This window comes from Diorhabda sublineata, chromosome 3 (assembly GCF_026230105.1).
Source record: "Diorhabda sublineata isolate icDioSubl1.1 chromosome 3, icDioSubl1.1, whole genome shotgun sequence".
NCBI lineage: Eukaryota > Metazoa > Arthropoda > Insecta > Coleoptera > Chrysomelidae > Diorhabda > Diorhabda sublineata.
The window spans coordinates 4,382,496-4,400,441 of record NC_079476.1 but is presented as its reverse complement, the minus strand read 5'-3'; the positions used below and the strand labels follow the sequence as shown (position 1 = coordinate 4,400,441).

At 34.0% G+C, this 17,946-nt stretch overlaps 1 protein-coding gene across 1 annotated transcript in view; it reads left to right on the top strand.

The window, feature by feature from the left end:
* Positions 1-17,946, top strand: part of LOC130442132 (nose resistant to fluoxetine protein 6-like) — a 43,442-nt gene that overhangs the window by 6,139 nt on the left and 19,357 nt on the right. The window contains exons 3-7 of the mRNA XM_056776196.1: positions 4,701-4,852; positions 6,650-6,888; positions 8,315-8,418; positions 12,153-12,346; positions 14,252-14,427. Coding sequence (XP_056632174.1) covers positions 4,701-4,852; positions 6,650-6,888; positions 8,315-8,418; positions 12,153-12,346; positions 14,252-14,427 — 865 coding nt within the window. The remainder of the gene's footprint in view (positions 1-4,700; positions 4,853-6,649; positions 6,889-8,314; positions 8,419-12,152; positions 12,347-14,251; positions 14,428-17,946) is intronic.

The following is a 17,946-nucleotide window of genomic DNA, read 5'->3' as shown; positions in this document are numbered from 1 at the left end:
TTAAAAAAAAAATCATGATTTCACTAAGACTATAAAAAGACAAAAAAATTTTTCAAAAATATTCAAATAGTCTATTTGCTTATAAAGAATTTTTAAGCAATAAGAGTTAAAAATTTTTAGCCACGCTACTAAATGCAATATATTAATATAAAAACGGATTTTACCATTTTTGATAAATTTAAAAAATGATTATAAACAAATGATAAAACTTTTATAAACTTTTTCGACGGAATCTTGTTCAGTAGTATTTATATAAGAAGAGATTACGAAAGAAAAAAAATTATTGACCAATTTTTTAAATTTTTATAAGAGATTTTATGAAAACTCAAGTCCACGAAAAATTAATCAGTTATCAATTGAATTAAACAAAAATCACTATTTTCAACGTTAAATTAAAATTATAAATAATGGAGCTACGACTCCGAGAGTAGGGACTTTTTTTACTAAAATTTCTTCCTATTTTTGGATATTTTTTCAAATTGCATCTATCTTTTATATTTTTGAAAATATATCTAAAGAACGGAGATTCCCTTTTTGTCTCTTCGTTTTTCGTTATAACAAATGAAATTTTTAATGGCGAAAAATTCAAAAATTCCACTTTCTCAGAATTAAATTCTGACCTCAATGCACTAATCACCATATTTTTAAGAGATTCGTAACTATTTTTGGTAGAAAAACTCACTTCTTGACCCATTTGCTTCTACTGTTTATTATTGGGGTGAATTTTTTCTCAAAGCTAAACGTTTTTGATGCAACGTTCTGAGGCATGTCCCAAGTTTGTTTTTTTATCTTTAAAAAGGCTGTTGAACTTAAAGTGTACCAGTGATTCGATTAAACACAAACCTCATGGGGACGTTCGAATCAACGAATATGTTAAAAAATTCGAAATCTTATGCTCAAAGAACGTCGAGTGATAATTAATCAACTGTTAGTGAGTAGTGGTTTTTCTTGGACCTCTATTTAGGGATTTTAACGAAACATTTGGGAATGAAAAGGTTTGCTGCGAAGTTTATTCCTTCGTAACAACAACTTCAAACTGATTCAGATTTTCTTTCAAAGGTTGTTCCTGGTGATAGGTCATGGCGCTATGATTAGGACTCAGAACAAAAGCAAATAGTTAATCAATGAAAGCTCTCGTTCAAAAAAGTGTCGCCAAGCCATATTTAACACCAAAACAATGTTTATTTTTTTATGGCAAGGGTGTAGCTCATACAGATTTTGCTTTCTTAGATCAGGGCGTATTTGGAAGTGCCCCATACACTTTACTCGCTCGAAACTACATATGGATTTTTCTCACTTTCACGCATGAAAACCGACATGAAAAGACAAATATTACATATGATTTAAAAATGGAGGCAAAGGCGGGACAAATTCGTTATAATGGAGAATATTTTGAAGGGGACGTATATATGTACATATAGATTTGGGGGTCTCGTATACCCTGCGACCCAAAGGATCTATTGTGACCCCCTTTCTTGTTGCGATACTGAAGAACCCAGTAGTTACATCTGATCCCTTAATCCCACTCCTTTTAAAAAGTCTAGAATGTTGAAAGGCTTTAATTATCAGAGATTTTTGTCTTCTATTTCATACCCACTCAGGTGTAGTGCTCTGGAGTTCCTTAGTGTTTCACACTTCGAGAGAATGTGGATAGAAGTTTTGCCCCCGGTGCAACAAAATCTGCACGCAACATTATCTGATAATTCTAGCGTCTTCGGGTGTTTGTTGGGGCGACAGTGCCCGATAGAACTCCTATTAGTATTCGTAGATTGTTCGTACTTAGGTTGATACATTCAGCAAATCTACTCTGATTATAGTTTCCCAAAAGAGTATTTGTCTGTCCCAATAATTGATTTTGCTCCTATCTACCTTCTTTCGGATAATGGTGTTTTGTAGAAAATTCAAAAAGAATTTTTTTTTAATCATTCAAGTTAGTTTTGGGTCCTTCCTCGTACTCCTCACTTAGTCTCCTGCAGTTTCTGAGCATCTATACCATGGTGCATTCCACTAAGCACCAAGTCTTTTTCGTTCCACTTAGTCCAGAGCGTAAACACTAGTGCAATGGATTGCGATTGACTGTTGAGTTGAATATTAATAAATGGCAAAACAGAAAAAATAAAGAATAAGCTTGAAGATGTTATGCTATAATTTGTCAATTATTGAATTAAGTTTTTCTTCGACTCACCCCTTAATATTGTAGTTGCCATGTGGAATTGCCAAATAGTTATTTTCCTAACAAGTGCGGAAAGTGATACTTTCTCGCACGCGACTGCAGTTGTCTCCGGAGCAAGCGGTCAAGTGCGGGAAAGACACTTTACGCATGAGTTAGGAACATTATTTTTTCTACGATCGTATATACAAAAAAGTATACCAACTCATTCTTCAAAAATTATTTTATTCCAACAAACATAATAATATGCAAAACTTTAACTAAAAACTACTAATTATTATAAATATTAATATTGAAAACACAATTTGTTGCATTCTGTAGACTAGTAAGAATTGCCGGTCCAGTGGAGTTATTTGGTTGCAACTGGAAGGTAGATGACGTCGATGAGGATGGCATCGGTTGCAGGTCGCATGAAGATGACGATGACGGTGACGGCAACGGTTTTAAGTCATTTGTAGTACAGAGAATTTTATTTGATATTTTTTTCTTCTGATTCTCGGAGTCCTCCAAATAGCCCTCAGACTTCGAGAGGTTTAGGTTGGTTTAGGTTGGTTGGGTTGGTTATTTCTTCGCCGGACTCTGCTAGTTGCCGAAGAACGTTTGAAACTGTGTCCTTTATAACGTTCCGGATTAGGTAGGCGTAAATATGCGGCAATCTCTGCTGGCATCTTACCAAATGCGTTTACGTCACGCATTGAACTGACCATTTTCCATTCTTATAATGAATAAAAAATCGGCGGTGTGGCGTGGTAGGTGGTCGTAAATCTGCGTTTTTTCTGTACAGCGTTAAATAGGTTCAATCATTTATTTCTTCAGATAAAACAAATGATCTTGACGAATGATTTTTAGAATCAGAAATTTTTACAACAATTAGGTTGCCTTTATCTTGAATGTCGTCGACAGTGATATTTACAAGCTCGGATCATCTGCGAAGAGCGCCAGCCAGTGCAAAAATGGTATTCATTTTAATCATCAGGTATACCTCATCGGGAGCTCGCATAACCCTGGATATATCTTCTTTGGTGAAAACTTGCGCTTTCTGTGCTCGAAAACCAATATTTTTTAATTTAGAAGAAGATTGTACTTATTCGGCCACTTCCAAGACGTTTCGAACAACTTTGATGTTTTAGTAAGAATTACACGCCTGGGTTATCATAGCAAATGATATCAAACCCGGGTGGTTTGATAGTTGTTTTGTGACACTCCTTTGAAGAATGTACATGATAATATAAAAAATATCTGTATTATTTTATATTTTAAAAAAATAAAAAATGCTACAAAAAGCTAGAGGTAATTATACACTTTCACGGTCACCTGGTTTTTTGGCTCTAGAAAATCGAAAAATGGATGGATTTTAATGATCTTGGTCTCAAAATGTTCCATTTTACGGCGGATTTATAAAAAAAATTAGTAGAAATAGCTGGAATGAAAATTTCTCATAGTTTTACTGTTTTAAATCGTAAAAAAACGGTTTTGCCAAATAATCCTTTACAAAAAATTATCTCATTATCAGATAAAGTTCTTATATTTTTTTTTGTATTCTACATAAATTAATAAAAAATTTAGAAACAAATCCAAAAAGAATGAGTTTTTCAGTTTTTATAGCTTAAAATGAAATCGATGAAAAACAATCAATTTTCGTGAATAGTTTCGTACTATATTCTTCAATGTTAATAGTTTTTGAACCATTAAAAATCGAAAAATGGATAAATTTTATGATTTTGGTTAGTTTAGGTTAGGTTAGGTTAGGTTGGGTTAGGTTGTTTTGTATCACTGAATATTGTAAGTGCTTCAAATGTATTCAATTCACAATTGTTGCAACTCATTATCAATATATTTCAATTTATTATTAACAAAATCCCACAACTCACAATTAATCAAAAAAATAAACTTTTTTGAAATTTTTTTTTCAAAATATTCATTTTTTTATGTAAATTGCGAAAAAAAATATACGAACTTGATTCCACGACGTCAGAAACAGTTACGAAGGATTATATGTAGAAAGTCATTTTTTTGCATTTAAAGTCATGAAACTGTAAAAAATATTTATTTTTTTTTAATGTTCGTATTTTTTTTTTATAAATCCGCCGTAAAATGGAACATTTTGAGACCAAGATCATTAAAATCCATCCATTTTTCGATTTTCTAGAGCCAAAAAACCAGGTGACCGCGAAAGTGTAAAATTACCAAGCTAGAAAAGGTTTGAATTTTATTTGATGGACTATTTCGTAAATATTTATTTGCCTGTAGTAACAATAGCTATAACCTCCGAAGTAAAAAACTGTTTAATAAGGTCAAAATTTGTATAATTTTACTTTCAAAACTAAAATGCGTGCGGGAAAGTGGGTAATAACGCACGGTCGTAGAAAAAGAGGTTCAGGCGTTGTCAACAAGCAACTAGACATTATCAGAAATAAAATTCATATGAAAGATACGTTTCGATATGGTACACATGTTGACATCATTTTAGCATGGTTTTAGTTCCTCTAACTTTATTCTTTGTTTTTTTTTATGTATATCTACGTTTTAGATGAAGAATATGCATATATGCCTGATGTATTTAACATTGAAAACTACGAGACGTGTATGCTGTTGAAAGATAAAGCCCTTTATTGCGATTTGGAATATAAAATATTCCCAGTAAACCCAAACAACCCCCCCGAAGTATGGAAAACCATCAAAGTAAGTGAGAGATATATTTTCTAAGTTGGGGAAGTTCACGAATATTGGTTTATGGTCTATATGCCCTTAATACCGCACTTTCTTAGGTATTTTTCAATCAAGCTTCCGTTCAAAATGCGTAGCTAACGCCATCTACCAATTTTTTTTTTAAATTTCTTGACAATAGGAAAATTTACATCTTTTTTGTTAAAAAATCATAAATTTTGTTATGATTATTTCATGTTTTATTATTATGAAATAAAATTAAAGTTGAATATTTGAGTATCATAAATCAATTTTAAATTTTTTAACACAAAAGTTAAATTTAGAGGATTATTATTAAACAATGAAGATTTTTAAAATAATAAATTTGACGAAAATTTTGTTGTTTTACCATACATTATTTTCTGTATTTTTTAAGTAATTAGTGAAATATTACTTAGCCGCTCACCATGATTTTGATTATAGTGTTAGCTGATTTATATTAAAAATATGTTTGGACCAATCTTCCAAAAACTCTGTTTACGAAATGACAACGTCGATATTCACTAGATATTTAGCAAATATTTTAGTCATACCATATTATACTAAGCAATGAATTTACTGTTTTGAAAAATATATATTAATTTACCTTAATCTTTCATAGAAAAATATATTCTTTATATCAAATGAAGAATTCCATATTTTCCTTTGTATGGAAGGTATGAAATGTTAATCCATGAAATAACTAATCGTGTTCGTTGAAGTTCAATTAGTTATTTCATAGAATAAAACAAGGAGGAAACTTTTTCGCCATACTTTCAAAATGTCAAGCTTCTTCACCTTCCACCCCTTCTTCAGGCAGAAAACGTGTTGTTAAGATTTTCCACATATGAATTCAAGATGTTAAGTTAACCTCATAGATTTTCAATCACAACTTTATGGAAACTATAAACTTATTTTAGTTTATGAAGATCACTTTACAAAGTTTTAAGTGGTTTTAAGACCTCTTTACACAAAGAGAGCAGAACTTGAAGGACAGCTCTTGTTGCTTGGAGCCCTATAGATATTGCATCCAGACAATGGAAGATAATTTTGTAACAACTTATTGATAACTTAAAAGTAAGTTTGTTAGAGCTTATCGTGCATGGCAAACCAAGACGTAGCCAAAACCAAAGCAATGTTGAGAGATCGAATCAGAACATAGAAAATATGTCGTCGACTTGGATGCAAGACAATCAGTCAACTTCGTGGAGTAACCGGTTAAAATTAATTCATTTTATAAAGAATAGAGCGTTCCATTCTGGTATTATAAGGTTATGTTTAGTTGCACAGCTAGAGTTGGACTGTCAACAACTGCTAGTCCGAAGAAAGCACTTAATTCTTTGGTCGAAGAAAATCAAGTTGAAGTTGAAGAAATGGAGAATTTGCAGAAAATCTACAAACTGTGTTGATGAAATTAATGTCGGTTAAATCTCATTCTGAAGCCTTTGTGGCCTTTACCGTCCGTATCCCAGTGCCTGAAGTTGACAGAGGAAAAAGTGATGGCAAATCTATTTCAACCATCATCATAAAAATAATCGAAGATTGGGCATAAGAAACGGCCGCATGAAACAATTATATTCCCGATCCCAGTTCAGTGTCTGCATACCAGATCTAGAAATATCGCTCGGGTCGGTTGCTACAGCTCAAAGCTTAGGTACTGGTCAGGAATTTGAAAAATCTTCGTGTAAAACCCAGTGTGTCAACAAAAAACACTTTAACATATATATTATTTGGAAGAATATTATCAATTGCACGTGATGAAAGTAAAAAACAATTATTTACTACTGTTTTTAGGCAGTCAGTGCATCCGAATTACATTATAGACATGATATTATACGCCATTTTACATGTGTACCCAAAACCTGTCCAAACGTTAAAACGCTGAACTCATCCGAGGACGAATTTATTAAAGATTTGAATGAATGTTTTGACAACAAATATAAAAGCTTTGGATTTCGAGGACATATTTATATAAAAGCATGTAAAGGAGATGGTCCGATCTTTCAAATAGATATGAGAGACTGGATTTTTGCGTATGTACAATTTATTTTTAAAACTGTTTCATCCATTAGATATGCGTCGTTTTATAATAGGCATTTTGAATCCCACAATTGTATAGAGAGACTAATATTCTACAGTCATTTTATTTTTCAATCAAATTAGATATTTACCTTTTGTCAAAAACTTATTTTTTATAGTAGTTGAATGTTTGAGTTCCCACAATTAGAAAAAGAATCGGCATTAGTGAACAAAAAAGTGGGACAAGGATATACAATAAATATTAGACATTTGAATATACCTAAGTGAGATAACTCATATACGGCTATTAAATAACGAGACTGGTTACGAAAAAGGGTTTTATTATAAAAATTATTATACATTCGAACGCTCCCCTTCAATATACTCCCGTCCCCTCGCCACACACCTTTCCATACGTTTTTTCCATTGATCGAAGCAGTTCTGGAAGACTTTTTTGTTGAGTGCCTTTAGGAGCTCTTCCGTTTTTTTATCTCTACCGTATCTATCGACTCTAATCGGGTCCCTTTCAAAGCAGATTTTATCTTTGGAAACAAAAAAAGTCGCACGATGCTAAATCTGGTGAGTACGGCGGATTTTCGAGCACTGGAGTTTGTTAATCGGCCAAATACTACTTCACAGATAGCGCGTTATGGGCAGGTGCGTTGTCCTGGTGCAAAATCGGGCCGTTTTTTACGAACTCGTTCTCGCAGTGCTGCCAAAAATGACAAATAATTAATTAATTTTGATTTGCTTTCGCGCACGAGATAAAGAATTGTCCCCATAGGCTTTTTGCAACAATTTTTGGCACTCAGTCGGAGTTTTTTTCAATTTGAGATTGAGACTTGCGTCACTCTATACATTTGTGGTTTTCTACTATAGGTAAGCGTCAAATTTTGCAATTGGTGGTGAACGCTAGTATTAAGAGCCCACGAAATCGATTTAAAGATGATCTACATATACTCAATGACTTATATAATGATCTTTTGGGTTTGGGATCCCGGTCCCACCTACAACTAAGACTTCCAGGAGAAAAAGATATCAAAGATTTATTATTATGCTTCGAGGATTGAGACCAATCCCAAAGCAAACTAGAAGCTTTTCATTTATGAAAAAAATAGAGTGAAGAATTGACAATTTTTACGCCACATATTAGTATGGTATCAAATCTAGAACAATTATATCCACAAGCAGACGGTCTAAACGATCGTAATCTTTTTCTAATGTTCCTAAGTGGCAAATATACTTTTGAAGCTAAAAAACTATTTCTGACATTGTGAAGAGTTTGTGAAATCAAAAATTAATCAGTCCGTTCGACTCATTCACAGTGTAAAATAATAAATTCTAACCCCAAATACTCTATTTGGGGCTCTTTTTTCTGTTTGATTTATAAAAAATAAAATTAATAATATACTCCCTACTAATTTTGTTTATACTTTCCAGAATTGTGTTTTTTGTATACGTAAGTTTAGTTATGGTTTCTACTGCTTACGATACTGTGAAGGGAAAGAATGAAGCAGCTTACTTGAAATTGAAGCAAACTATGTGTAAGTTTTTAATAATAATAATTTGTCCCGTTCAAATTTATACAAACCAAATATTGTTTAATTTAATAACGTTTCGGAAACTATAATACTGGTTCAGATAGATCACCTAGCAGCTAGTTGTGAATCCTAATCCAAAACGATCTTCCCGAACGTCGCGTTCGCGTTTTCGGTGGAAAGAGCAAATTGAAAACTCAACACACAAAAAGCATTTACTTTTTTTATTTAATTTCGTGCGTTAATTTTATATATACGTAGTTTTCCTATATTTATAGACCTTAATTCAGGGGTGCTCAAACGGTCGATCGCGATCGACCAGTCGATCGCGAGTGCTTTTTGAGTAGATCTCGAGAAGAAAAAAATTTTTAATAAGTAGGTAGGTAACTAAACTACAAAAATGTATTACGTAATAAAATAACACTGCTTGCGGCAAAAGGCGGCTTTATCAAAGGATGGCGCGGCACTTGTCAAAGAAAAGCCGCGTTGTTTCTAGACTAGACTGTACTGTCTAGTTTCGGGCGGCGCGTTTGACGGGAACATTCGAGATTTTCTTTCACGCCGATATAAATGTTGCGCCTGCATGAATTGGAGTCATTCTGAATTTTAACTTGATAGCGATACTACGTCGATACAAAGTTTATTATTAAATAGTGGAAAATGAGTGCAGTGAAGAAATCTAAAACGTATCATTTTAATAAGGATTGGGAGGAAGAATTTTTCTTTTGTATGTTGAAGGATAAGTGCATTTGTGTTATTTGTCGTGCGTCAGTTGCAATACCTAAGCGTGGTACCTTAGAGAGGCATCATAAAACGGTTCATAAAAACTATCAAAAGGATTTTCCGCCACAGAGTGAATTAAGAAAACGAAAAGTAAGTGGTTTTATATCTTGTTTGAAAAAAGAACAAACCATGTTCACAAGACCAGCCAAACAATCAAAAGCTGCTACGATCGCGTCATTTAAAATATCTCATATATTGGCTAAACACAAGAAACCATTCGAAGATGGATCGGTGGTGAAGGAAGCATTTATTGAAGCGGGTGAGACTTTATTTGGATATTTTAAAAATAAATCATGTCTGCTATTAGAGAACTTCAGTTATCTCGTCCGACTGTCACAAGGCGTATTGAAGTCATGAGTCAGGACATCGCAGATAAACCAAAACATGATATCATGGAATGTACATACTTTTCTTTACAGTTCGACGAATCCACCGATATGACACACACTGCCCAGCTGTGTATTTTTATTCGGATGGTATTCAATGACATGTCGGCTAAGGAAGAATTTTTGACAATCATTCCTCTGAAGGAGAAGATCCGTGGCGAAGATATATATGAAGTTTCCTTTAATTTTGTAAAAAACTACGAGCTACCAATATATAAATTAGTGTGCATTACAACCGATGGAGCACCAGCAATGACTGGAAACAAAAACGATTTTGTGGCATTGTGTCGAGCTAATGAAGAATTCCCTTCATTTTTTTCATTCCATTGCATTATACATCAACAAGTTTTGTGTTCCAAAGTTTTAAACACGGAGGAAATTATGGGCATTGCCACAAAAATTGTGAATTCCATCCGTGCACGTAGCTTGCAACAGCGGCTCTTTCAGTTGCAGTTGGAAGATGGGGAGTCAGCTGAACACACTGATTTAGTTCTTCACACAGACGTCAGGTGGTTGAGTCGCGGAAAGTTCCTACAAAGGTTTCAAGAATTATTGCCCGAAATAACAGCTTTTCTAGACGAAAGAGGTGATGACACTCAGATTTTGGAAAACGAAAAATGTCTGACTGATTTGGCATTTTTGACTGACATCACAATGCACTTAAACATCGTTAACTTGGAGCTTCAAGGTGAAGGAAAAACTATTATTGAGATGATTAGCGCAGTAAACGCATTCAAAAGTAAATTGCAACTTATGATAGATCAACTGAATAGAAAGGATCTGAAACATTTTCCGTCTTTGAAAGCAAGGATTCCTCAGTTTAATTATGATACGTATGAGGCTGAATTATCAAATATTTTGGGACAATTCGAAATGCGTTTTTATGATTGCAGTAAATTGGAAAATATAGCATCATTTATGAGTTATCCTTTTTCATGTAAAAACATTGAGGAATTAGCTACTGAAATAGCAAGTCAGTTTAATATGAACTCATGTTCTGTTGAAAATGAGTTGGTGCAGATTATATCAGATATACATCTCAAAGCTACAGCATCTGATACAAATTTCTGTTGTTTTATATCTGAAGATAAATATCCGAATCTAAGGCAAATCGCCCTTCAACTGACTGACGGCATTGTTTGGGTCAACTTACTTGTGCGAGTCTGCATTTTCTGAAATGAAGATAATTAAGTCAAAATATCGCAATCGACTAACTGACGATCATATGTCATCATGCTTGCGATTAGCACTCAGTGGTTACGTACCATCTTATGAAAAGTATGCTGAGGACATGCAGTGCCACGCTTCAACATCAAAAGCCACTCTTTAGTTAGGTTTAACACCATATGTAACTCTTTTGTTTTGTAACAACCAATAAACTCGCAATTTTGAATAACTATGAGTTTTTTCATTGATATTGTAGAGAAGAACCTAACTAAACCTAACCCAAACCTTGACTAAAATAATGTACCTATATTGTGCAGAAAGCTAATATCTATATATGCTACGGTACACCCTACCTAGGTAGGTAGGGTGTATCGTGTATGTACGACAACCCTGCATCACACATACTTGCAGCCTCTCAGAGTCGATCGTAAGTAGTCTAAAAATATTGAGGTAGATCGCCAGCAGTTCAAGTTTGAGCACCCCTGTCTTAATTCGTTTTTTAAAGAATTATTATTGAGCATTTTCAGCGATTTACCAATACATACGGATTTGACACAACATTTAATAGCAATAATCAACAATTTTTATATGGAAAGGACAAATAAGTACAAAATTACAAGCTTCGATAACCTGTTAATTTATATGGCCAATTTTATAACCTATGGTTAAATTAGAGATTAAACTAAGGTTTAAACTATGTTTTAAACTCGAAATGGGTTGCATTCGGCCACATAGTTCTGCAAACTATCAGTATTTGCATTTCTATTTTCTGCATTTCTAACAGTAAGTTCGAACTTCCCACATTGGTCCACATGTTCCTATTCTCAGATCTGATCTTACCTGTCGATTTCTCCCTCGAAGTTTTCTCATGATTACGAACTGAGAGGCCTTGGGGTAGAAAGGTGTTTCTTCTCATGCCGAATTTTGGCCTCTATTTTTCATGATTAGTTACATTTTGCAGTCGAGTTATCAAAGTAATGGTGATTTGCTTGGGGAAGCTTGAAGATGTTCAATACAGTGATTTTCCATTGCTTTTTTATCCTTATATCGTTGACCCTTTTATTGGTCCTCCGTCTGCAGGGTCAATATCTTAACCGTAGGGCTAGAGGGTGCTTTTCTCTTGACAGTTCTTTCACTCACTCGAAGCTGTTGTTGCCAGAGCCTCGTCAGTTCTCTAGAAGGGTACAATGGTTAACAAAGGTTATCACTGGAGAAGGTGTTGTTAATGTTTGGTTTAGAATTTTAATTTTGCTCTCATTATAACTAAAAATCTAAAATATATTACATGGCAATCCAATGTGCATTACAACATATTGTTATTATTAGTTTCAGTTCTTTGGAATGATTCATAATTTGAAAAATGGAGGGATAATATGTTTCATTATTAATGAAATTGATTTTTAGGCGGAAGATTAATTTTAGCTTTCTCAATAAAAAATAATTGGACGAAATTGAAAAGTGTTCCCACCGGACCGACTTTTGAGAAATTACGTTCTGTGCAGGGTTTAAGAGTTTATATGTCGATAGTTATCATAGTAGTACATGCCGTTCTTGGACAATTTGCAATACCAAACGATAACCCTAAATTTTTTGAAGACGTAAGTAAATTGTTTCAATTTTTGTAGCTGTACCTTTTGTATTTGTCTCAATCTAGAGAGGGACTATCATAACCAGGACATCATCCAACAATTATCTATTAGAGCTCTAAGCTTATTTCAAAGTCGTTTGGGATTGCCTAGAAAAATTAAAACCGCTAGGCAATAAAATACATCCCTTTATGGGACCCGAACTCTTTTGTGGTATCGGCTACAAAACAATGAAAAAAAAGTGGAAAAGAAGGTAGATAGGAGCAAAAGCAATTATTGGGACGACCCAAGACTCTTCTGGGAAACTATAACCAGAGTAGATCTACAAATACTAACAGGAATTTTATTTGGGCACTGTCGCCTCAACAAACACTTGAGGACACTAGACCTAGCAGATAATGTGGCATGCAGATTTTGTTGCACAGAGGACGAAACCTCTATCCACATTTTCTCGAAGTGTGAAACACTAAGGAACTCCAGAGAACTACACCTGGGGGCGTATGAAATAGAAGACAAAGATCTCTGGCAATTAAAACCATTCCACATCCTAGACTTTTTAAAAAGAGTGGGATTGAATAACGATACTGATAATGGTATTGTAATGTTTTTCTTATTACCTCAACTTTCGCCTTCGCTCGAGTTTATTTCGCAAATGACATTCCTAGAATTATAGAAAGTGAACAAACGAAACAAAATGATTAAAAAGACCTCTCTAGAAATGAGTTCTAAAAAATCAATACAAACAACTCGGCAACAACAACCGGATAGGACCGGCTTCTCGGCCCATTTCGTGGACGAGCTCGTAACAGAAGTGGTCATCGTAAAACCTTCCGATGGAAAATGACTATAGTCGTAGCATTAACTTACTTTAGAGTTGTTTTGCTCTTAGACCAGAAAAATGTTAAGTATAGCAGTAGTGCAACTAATTTAGAAAAACTGCTATTGAAACTTATTGAAATAAGTGTATGGCAGTGAGTGTGCTCATGGTTTTGAGTGACTGAGTAGGAATTTTGGGTGATTACCGCCCGGGTTGTGGTAATCTGATTTGTTGTTGATTTTGATCGACGAAATCAACAAAGCAGCTAATAAAAGAATGAAGAAACTGTACGGGGTTCTACCAGAAATAAAGAACACAAAAGAATGGAACAAATTATAAAATGAAAATGTCTTTAACCTAGTGACGTAAGTGAATGTATTCAATAAGTTCTAGGTGTTGAAAATTTCTTTATTACGCACTACTTTTTTTGGAAATTATTTTGTCTGGGTTGGTATGCGTTTTTCATATTACTATTCACACAGTGTTGCCAGGTGTAATTTCCGAAATACTTTTGAAGCCGTCCAAGGATCCGCCAAAGGGATTGGAAAAAGGAAAAAATTAGTCCAGTCACTAGATATTTTCCCCTGAGACTGCGAGAAAGCTGATATTTGGCATACTGAGTGTGAAAGGATTAAAATCTACACATAAACTTTTAAATCAATTTTTATTAGCGAAATGGTACTTTTTTTGTAAAAAATAACATAACCTTGCCATTAAGAATCTGTACAGAGTATTTTAACAAAAATTTGTGCCTAACATTGTCACTTTGAGCTAACTATAACAGAAGCTCGCGAAAATGTTTGTACTCATAATTTGATGCAATTGAAGTTGACTCAAACTAATTGAAAACGATAATGATATGTGGCTGATAGTCGTTTGCATTAAAAGAAGTCTGATACATTGTTTATAAGCACTTTGTTAACGTTCAGCCCTGAAGACGATAATTTAGTAATCGCAACAAAGTTTAGGCAATGTAAATGTGGGTGATGGTGTATTTATAGTCGACAATGATAATATCATTATAAGCTTAAGTTTTCTATCAATGTAATTAATGCACAAATAGTTTCTCCTCATTTTTAATTTTCTTTTTATACTTACAGAATAACGACAATCCAAACATCTTCAATGAGGTGCCTAAAAGATCAGTATTTATTCTGTCGTTCTTTTTTATGATGTCTTCTTGGATATTAATCACTTCTATACTAGTAAAACAGGAGAAAAACGAAGATATAGATTTTAAATTCATTTTAAAATCTATTGCAAAAAGATATATTCGGTAGGTAAATTATAATTAGAAAAAATGAAATTAATGTTATGTAATACTAATCAAATTAAGAAAGTGAGTTTCCTTATTTCATCATCTCAAGCAAATATTTACTGTCAACAATTATAGCAGTTCTTTTCCAGCATATCCACCCATAGAATTTTGTCAATTGTCAAATTCTGGGGTCAATTTTTGACCCCTTTACCTGTTTCATCATCTGAATGGACGGATCCAGCGTGAGATCAAATTTCTGCTCAGCTCCGCTCATTATTTAAGGGAGATGGCCGCTCACTGCTCTTTCCGTTTTGGATACACTATCTGCTTGCACATCATATTTAATGCTTAGACCTGATATGGGTGAAGATGAATTTCAATTGGCGCAATACTTTAAGCATTGAAGGGCCGTTTTCTTTTCGTACAGTTGCTACTACTGGCACAAGGTGGACCTTGTCCAGCTGGCGTATGATTCGTACGTCATAGATCTGTGAAGCTTGCGCAATTTATACGATTAATTACGTTTACTTTGAAGGGAAAACATCAGGAAGCTTACTTTCTGGATCACTATTTTTTACTCATTTCAATCTACATATGTTTCAATGTTGTTACATTGAAGTGTGTGAAGAAGTTCTCCGAAAATTTATTTTTTGATGAATTAATGGATAAAATGCTAAATTAGTCAAGCATCTTCCCACCGATTTTTCTAATGCAGCCCCGATTTATTTGAAAGTTTGACAGATAGGTGTATATCCAAAAATTTTTCACCCAAAATAACCCCAGAAATTGAAAGATCAGCAAATTTAAAGTAAAAAAGCCGTATACAGGTTTTTCGTCAGATCAAGGAGTTTTTGAGTTATTCGCAATTGAAAAGTACGATTTTTCGTCAAAAAACGCATTTTTCAATAGATTTTTACGTATAACTCTGTAATGTCATTGAATAATTTTTAAAGAGCTCAAAAAGACCACTGATATTATTGGGACAACCTATAAGTGTTGAGACAGGCAAAGATTCTTCTGGGAAATTAAAACCAAAGTAGATCTGCTGAATGATTCAACCTAAGTAAGAACAATCTACGAATACTAACAGGAGTTCTATCGGGGTACAGTAGCCCCAACAAACACCCGAAGACGCTAGAATTAGCAGATAATGCGACGTGCAGATTTTGTTGCACAGAGGACGAAACCTCTATGCACATTCTTTCGAAGTGTGAAACACCTGGGGGCGTATGAAATAGAAGACAAAGATCTCTGGCGATTAGAACCATTCCACATCCTAGCCTTTAAACAAAGAGTGGGATTGATGAATCAGCTGTATGCACTGGTTTTTCCAGTATCGTAGCAATAGATTCTTTGGGTCGCAGTGTATACGAGACCCCAAATCCATACATAGATACATTACTGTGCAGGGAGTTTGTCCTATTGCGAGTTTAACTCAAGTCCTAGGATCTTTATTGTTTCTTTTTTATTTTTTGATGTTTGTATTTTTTTGTTTTTGCAAGCTTTTAATTTTTGTATTTTTTAAGAAATTTATACTAATCTAACTTAACCTATTGATCTAGTTGTTTCGTCAGTCTCATGAAACACATCCTGGTTTCGGATGTATATTCAGCTCCTAGAATAGCTTTTGTGTCCTGTCCATTATGTCTGACATCGGTACTCCATTCCTGAATTTGTGCCTACTGTGAGTCCGACAAATCAGAGACAGTTTTCGCACTGTTTACAATTTAATGCGCGACAAATGGTTATTAAAAAGTTTAATTTTTAAATATTACAATGTACCGACAAATAATACGTTAAATTTTATTAAGTATTCTACGGTTTATAATCTTTCGACAGTTTACAATTTCGCGAGATAGGTTGTAATCTTACCGTCTCCTAGGCTTGGAACTTAGAGTAAACCTTCCTCAATCAACCGTTACTATACCATAGAGATATTACTGTTAGAGTAAGCTCATAAATATGCATGAAATTTAAAAAAAGTAAGGAAGAGTAATTTATAAAAACGAATATCTTTATTAATATAACACAGTTTTACCCAAAAAACAAAAAAAATAGAAGTCATTTCGTCATAATGTAAATAAAGAAACTACTTTTTCTTAAACAAACCAGAAACTTACTTCTTGCAAAAAAAAACACTAAATAATAGGAACAAATGAAATGAATAAACCAATAAGTAAGTAAGTTTTTCAAAATTTTCAACCCATTCTTCTATCACTCAACACATCGTTTAACATCCACGATGGTAATTGGTGCATATTTCCTTTAATAACATTTGCTATTTGGTTTAAAACTCTATACCCTTCATTTTTATTTAGCACTTCAGTCAATTTATTAAAAATTAAAACTCCTGAAGCTCCACGTACTTTTAAGATCTAGTTGTTATATGTTTCGATTATTTTCATAGCTTCTTCGAGAAGAAGTGTCTTGTCTTCGAGTTTTGTGATAGTTTTATTTTACCTCTTCATTTTTTACAATATCTTGACACTTTTCAATCTGTTGGGAAGCCGATTTAGGAAACTCTAGTATAATTTCCTTGAACGACTCAAAATGATCCGCATAATAGTTGGCAGCATCCAGCCACGTACCCCATCTGGTAATAACCGGTTCAGGAGGAAGTGGTACTCCTGCCATTCTACCCGAAATAATTGAACATGTTTGAATAGTTTCAGCTGCACGATTAAGGCCCCGCGCCAAGCAAGTGTAATGTCTTAAACACTTTCTTGTAATAATGTTATTATTTGTTCGTTAGGACCTATTAAAAAAGCGTTAGTGGGGCCATCTTCGTTCAATATTCCTATCATTAAGTGCGTTATGTATTGATAACATGAATCTGTAGTTTCATCAACAAAAAACCATATAAAATTATTTCCAATTCTCTGTTTTATTTTTTCGATTATGTTGTTGTAAACCAGGGGTCTTTCCAGCCTTAGGGCCATACTGATTACTCCAGTAAGTTCCGAGGGCAAAACCATATTATCATTGTTGCCGGTGGTAAAAAGTGAAATAGTCCATTGATGAAAAAAAAGTCCGCAAAACGACAACAATACTTATTATTAATTTTCCTGCTATGAAGCTCGGGTTGAAATCGCAGCAATCTTCATTTACAAAATTCAAAACTGAACAAGAGGCTGCAACTCGTGCCAGCTTTCGTGTGGCTTTTGAAATTGCAAAACGTGGAAAACCATCCACCGATGGAGAAATGATCAAAGAATGCATAATTGCAGCAGCCGAAGAAATGTGTCCTGAAAAGGTAAATTTATTAAAAACTGTCAGTATGTCGGCAAACACGGTGGCTCGAAGGGTAGAAAACATCGCTGAAAATATATCCTCTCAACTGTTCGACAAAAATGGACATGTTGAGTGGTTTTCTTTGGCTTTGGATGAGTCAACGGATGTGTCAGATACTGCTCAGGTGTTGATTTATATTCGAGGAGTAGATAAAAGCTATGAAGTGCATGAAGAACTTCTTGATATGTATAGTATTCATGGCACAACTACTGGTACTGATATTTTTAAAGGAGTTGAAATGGCCAC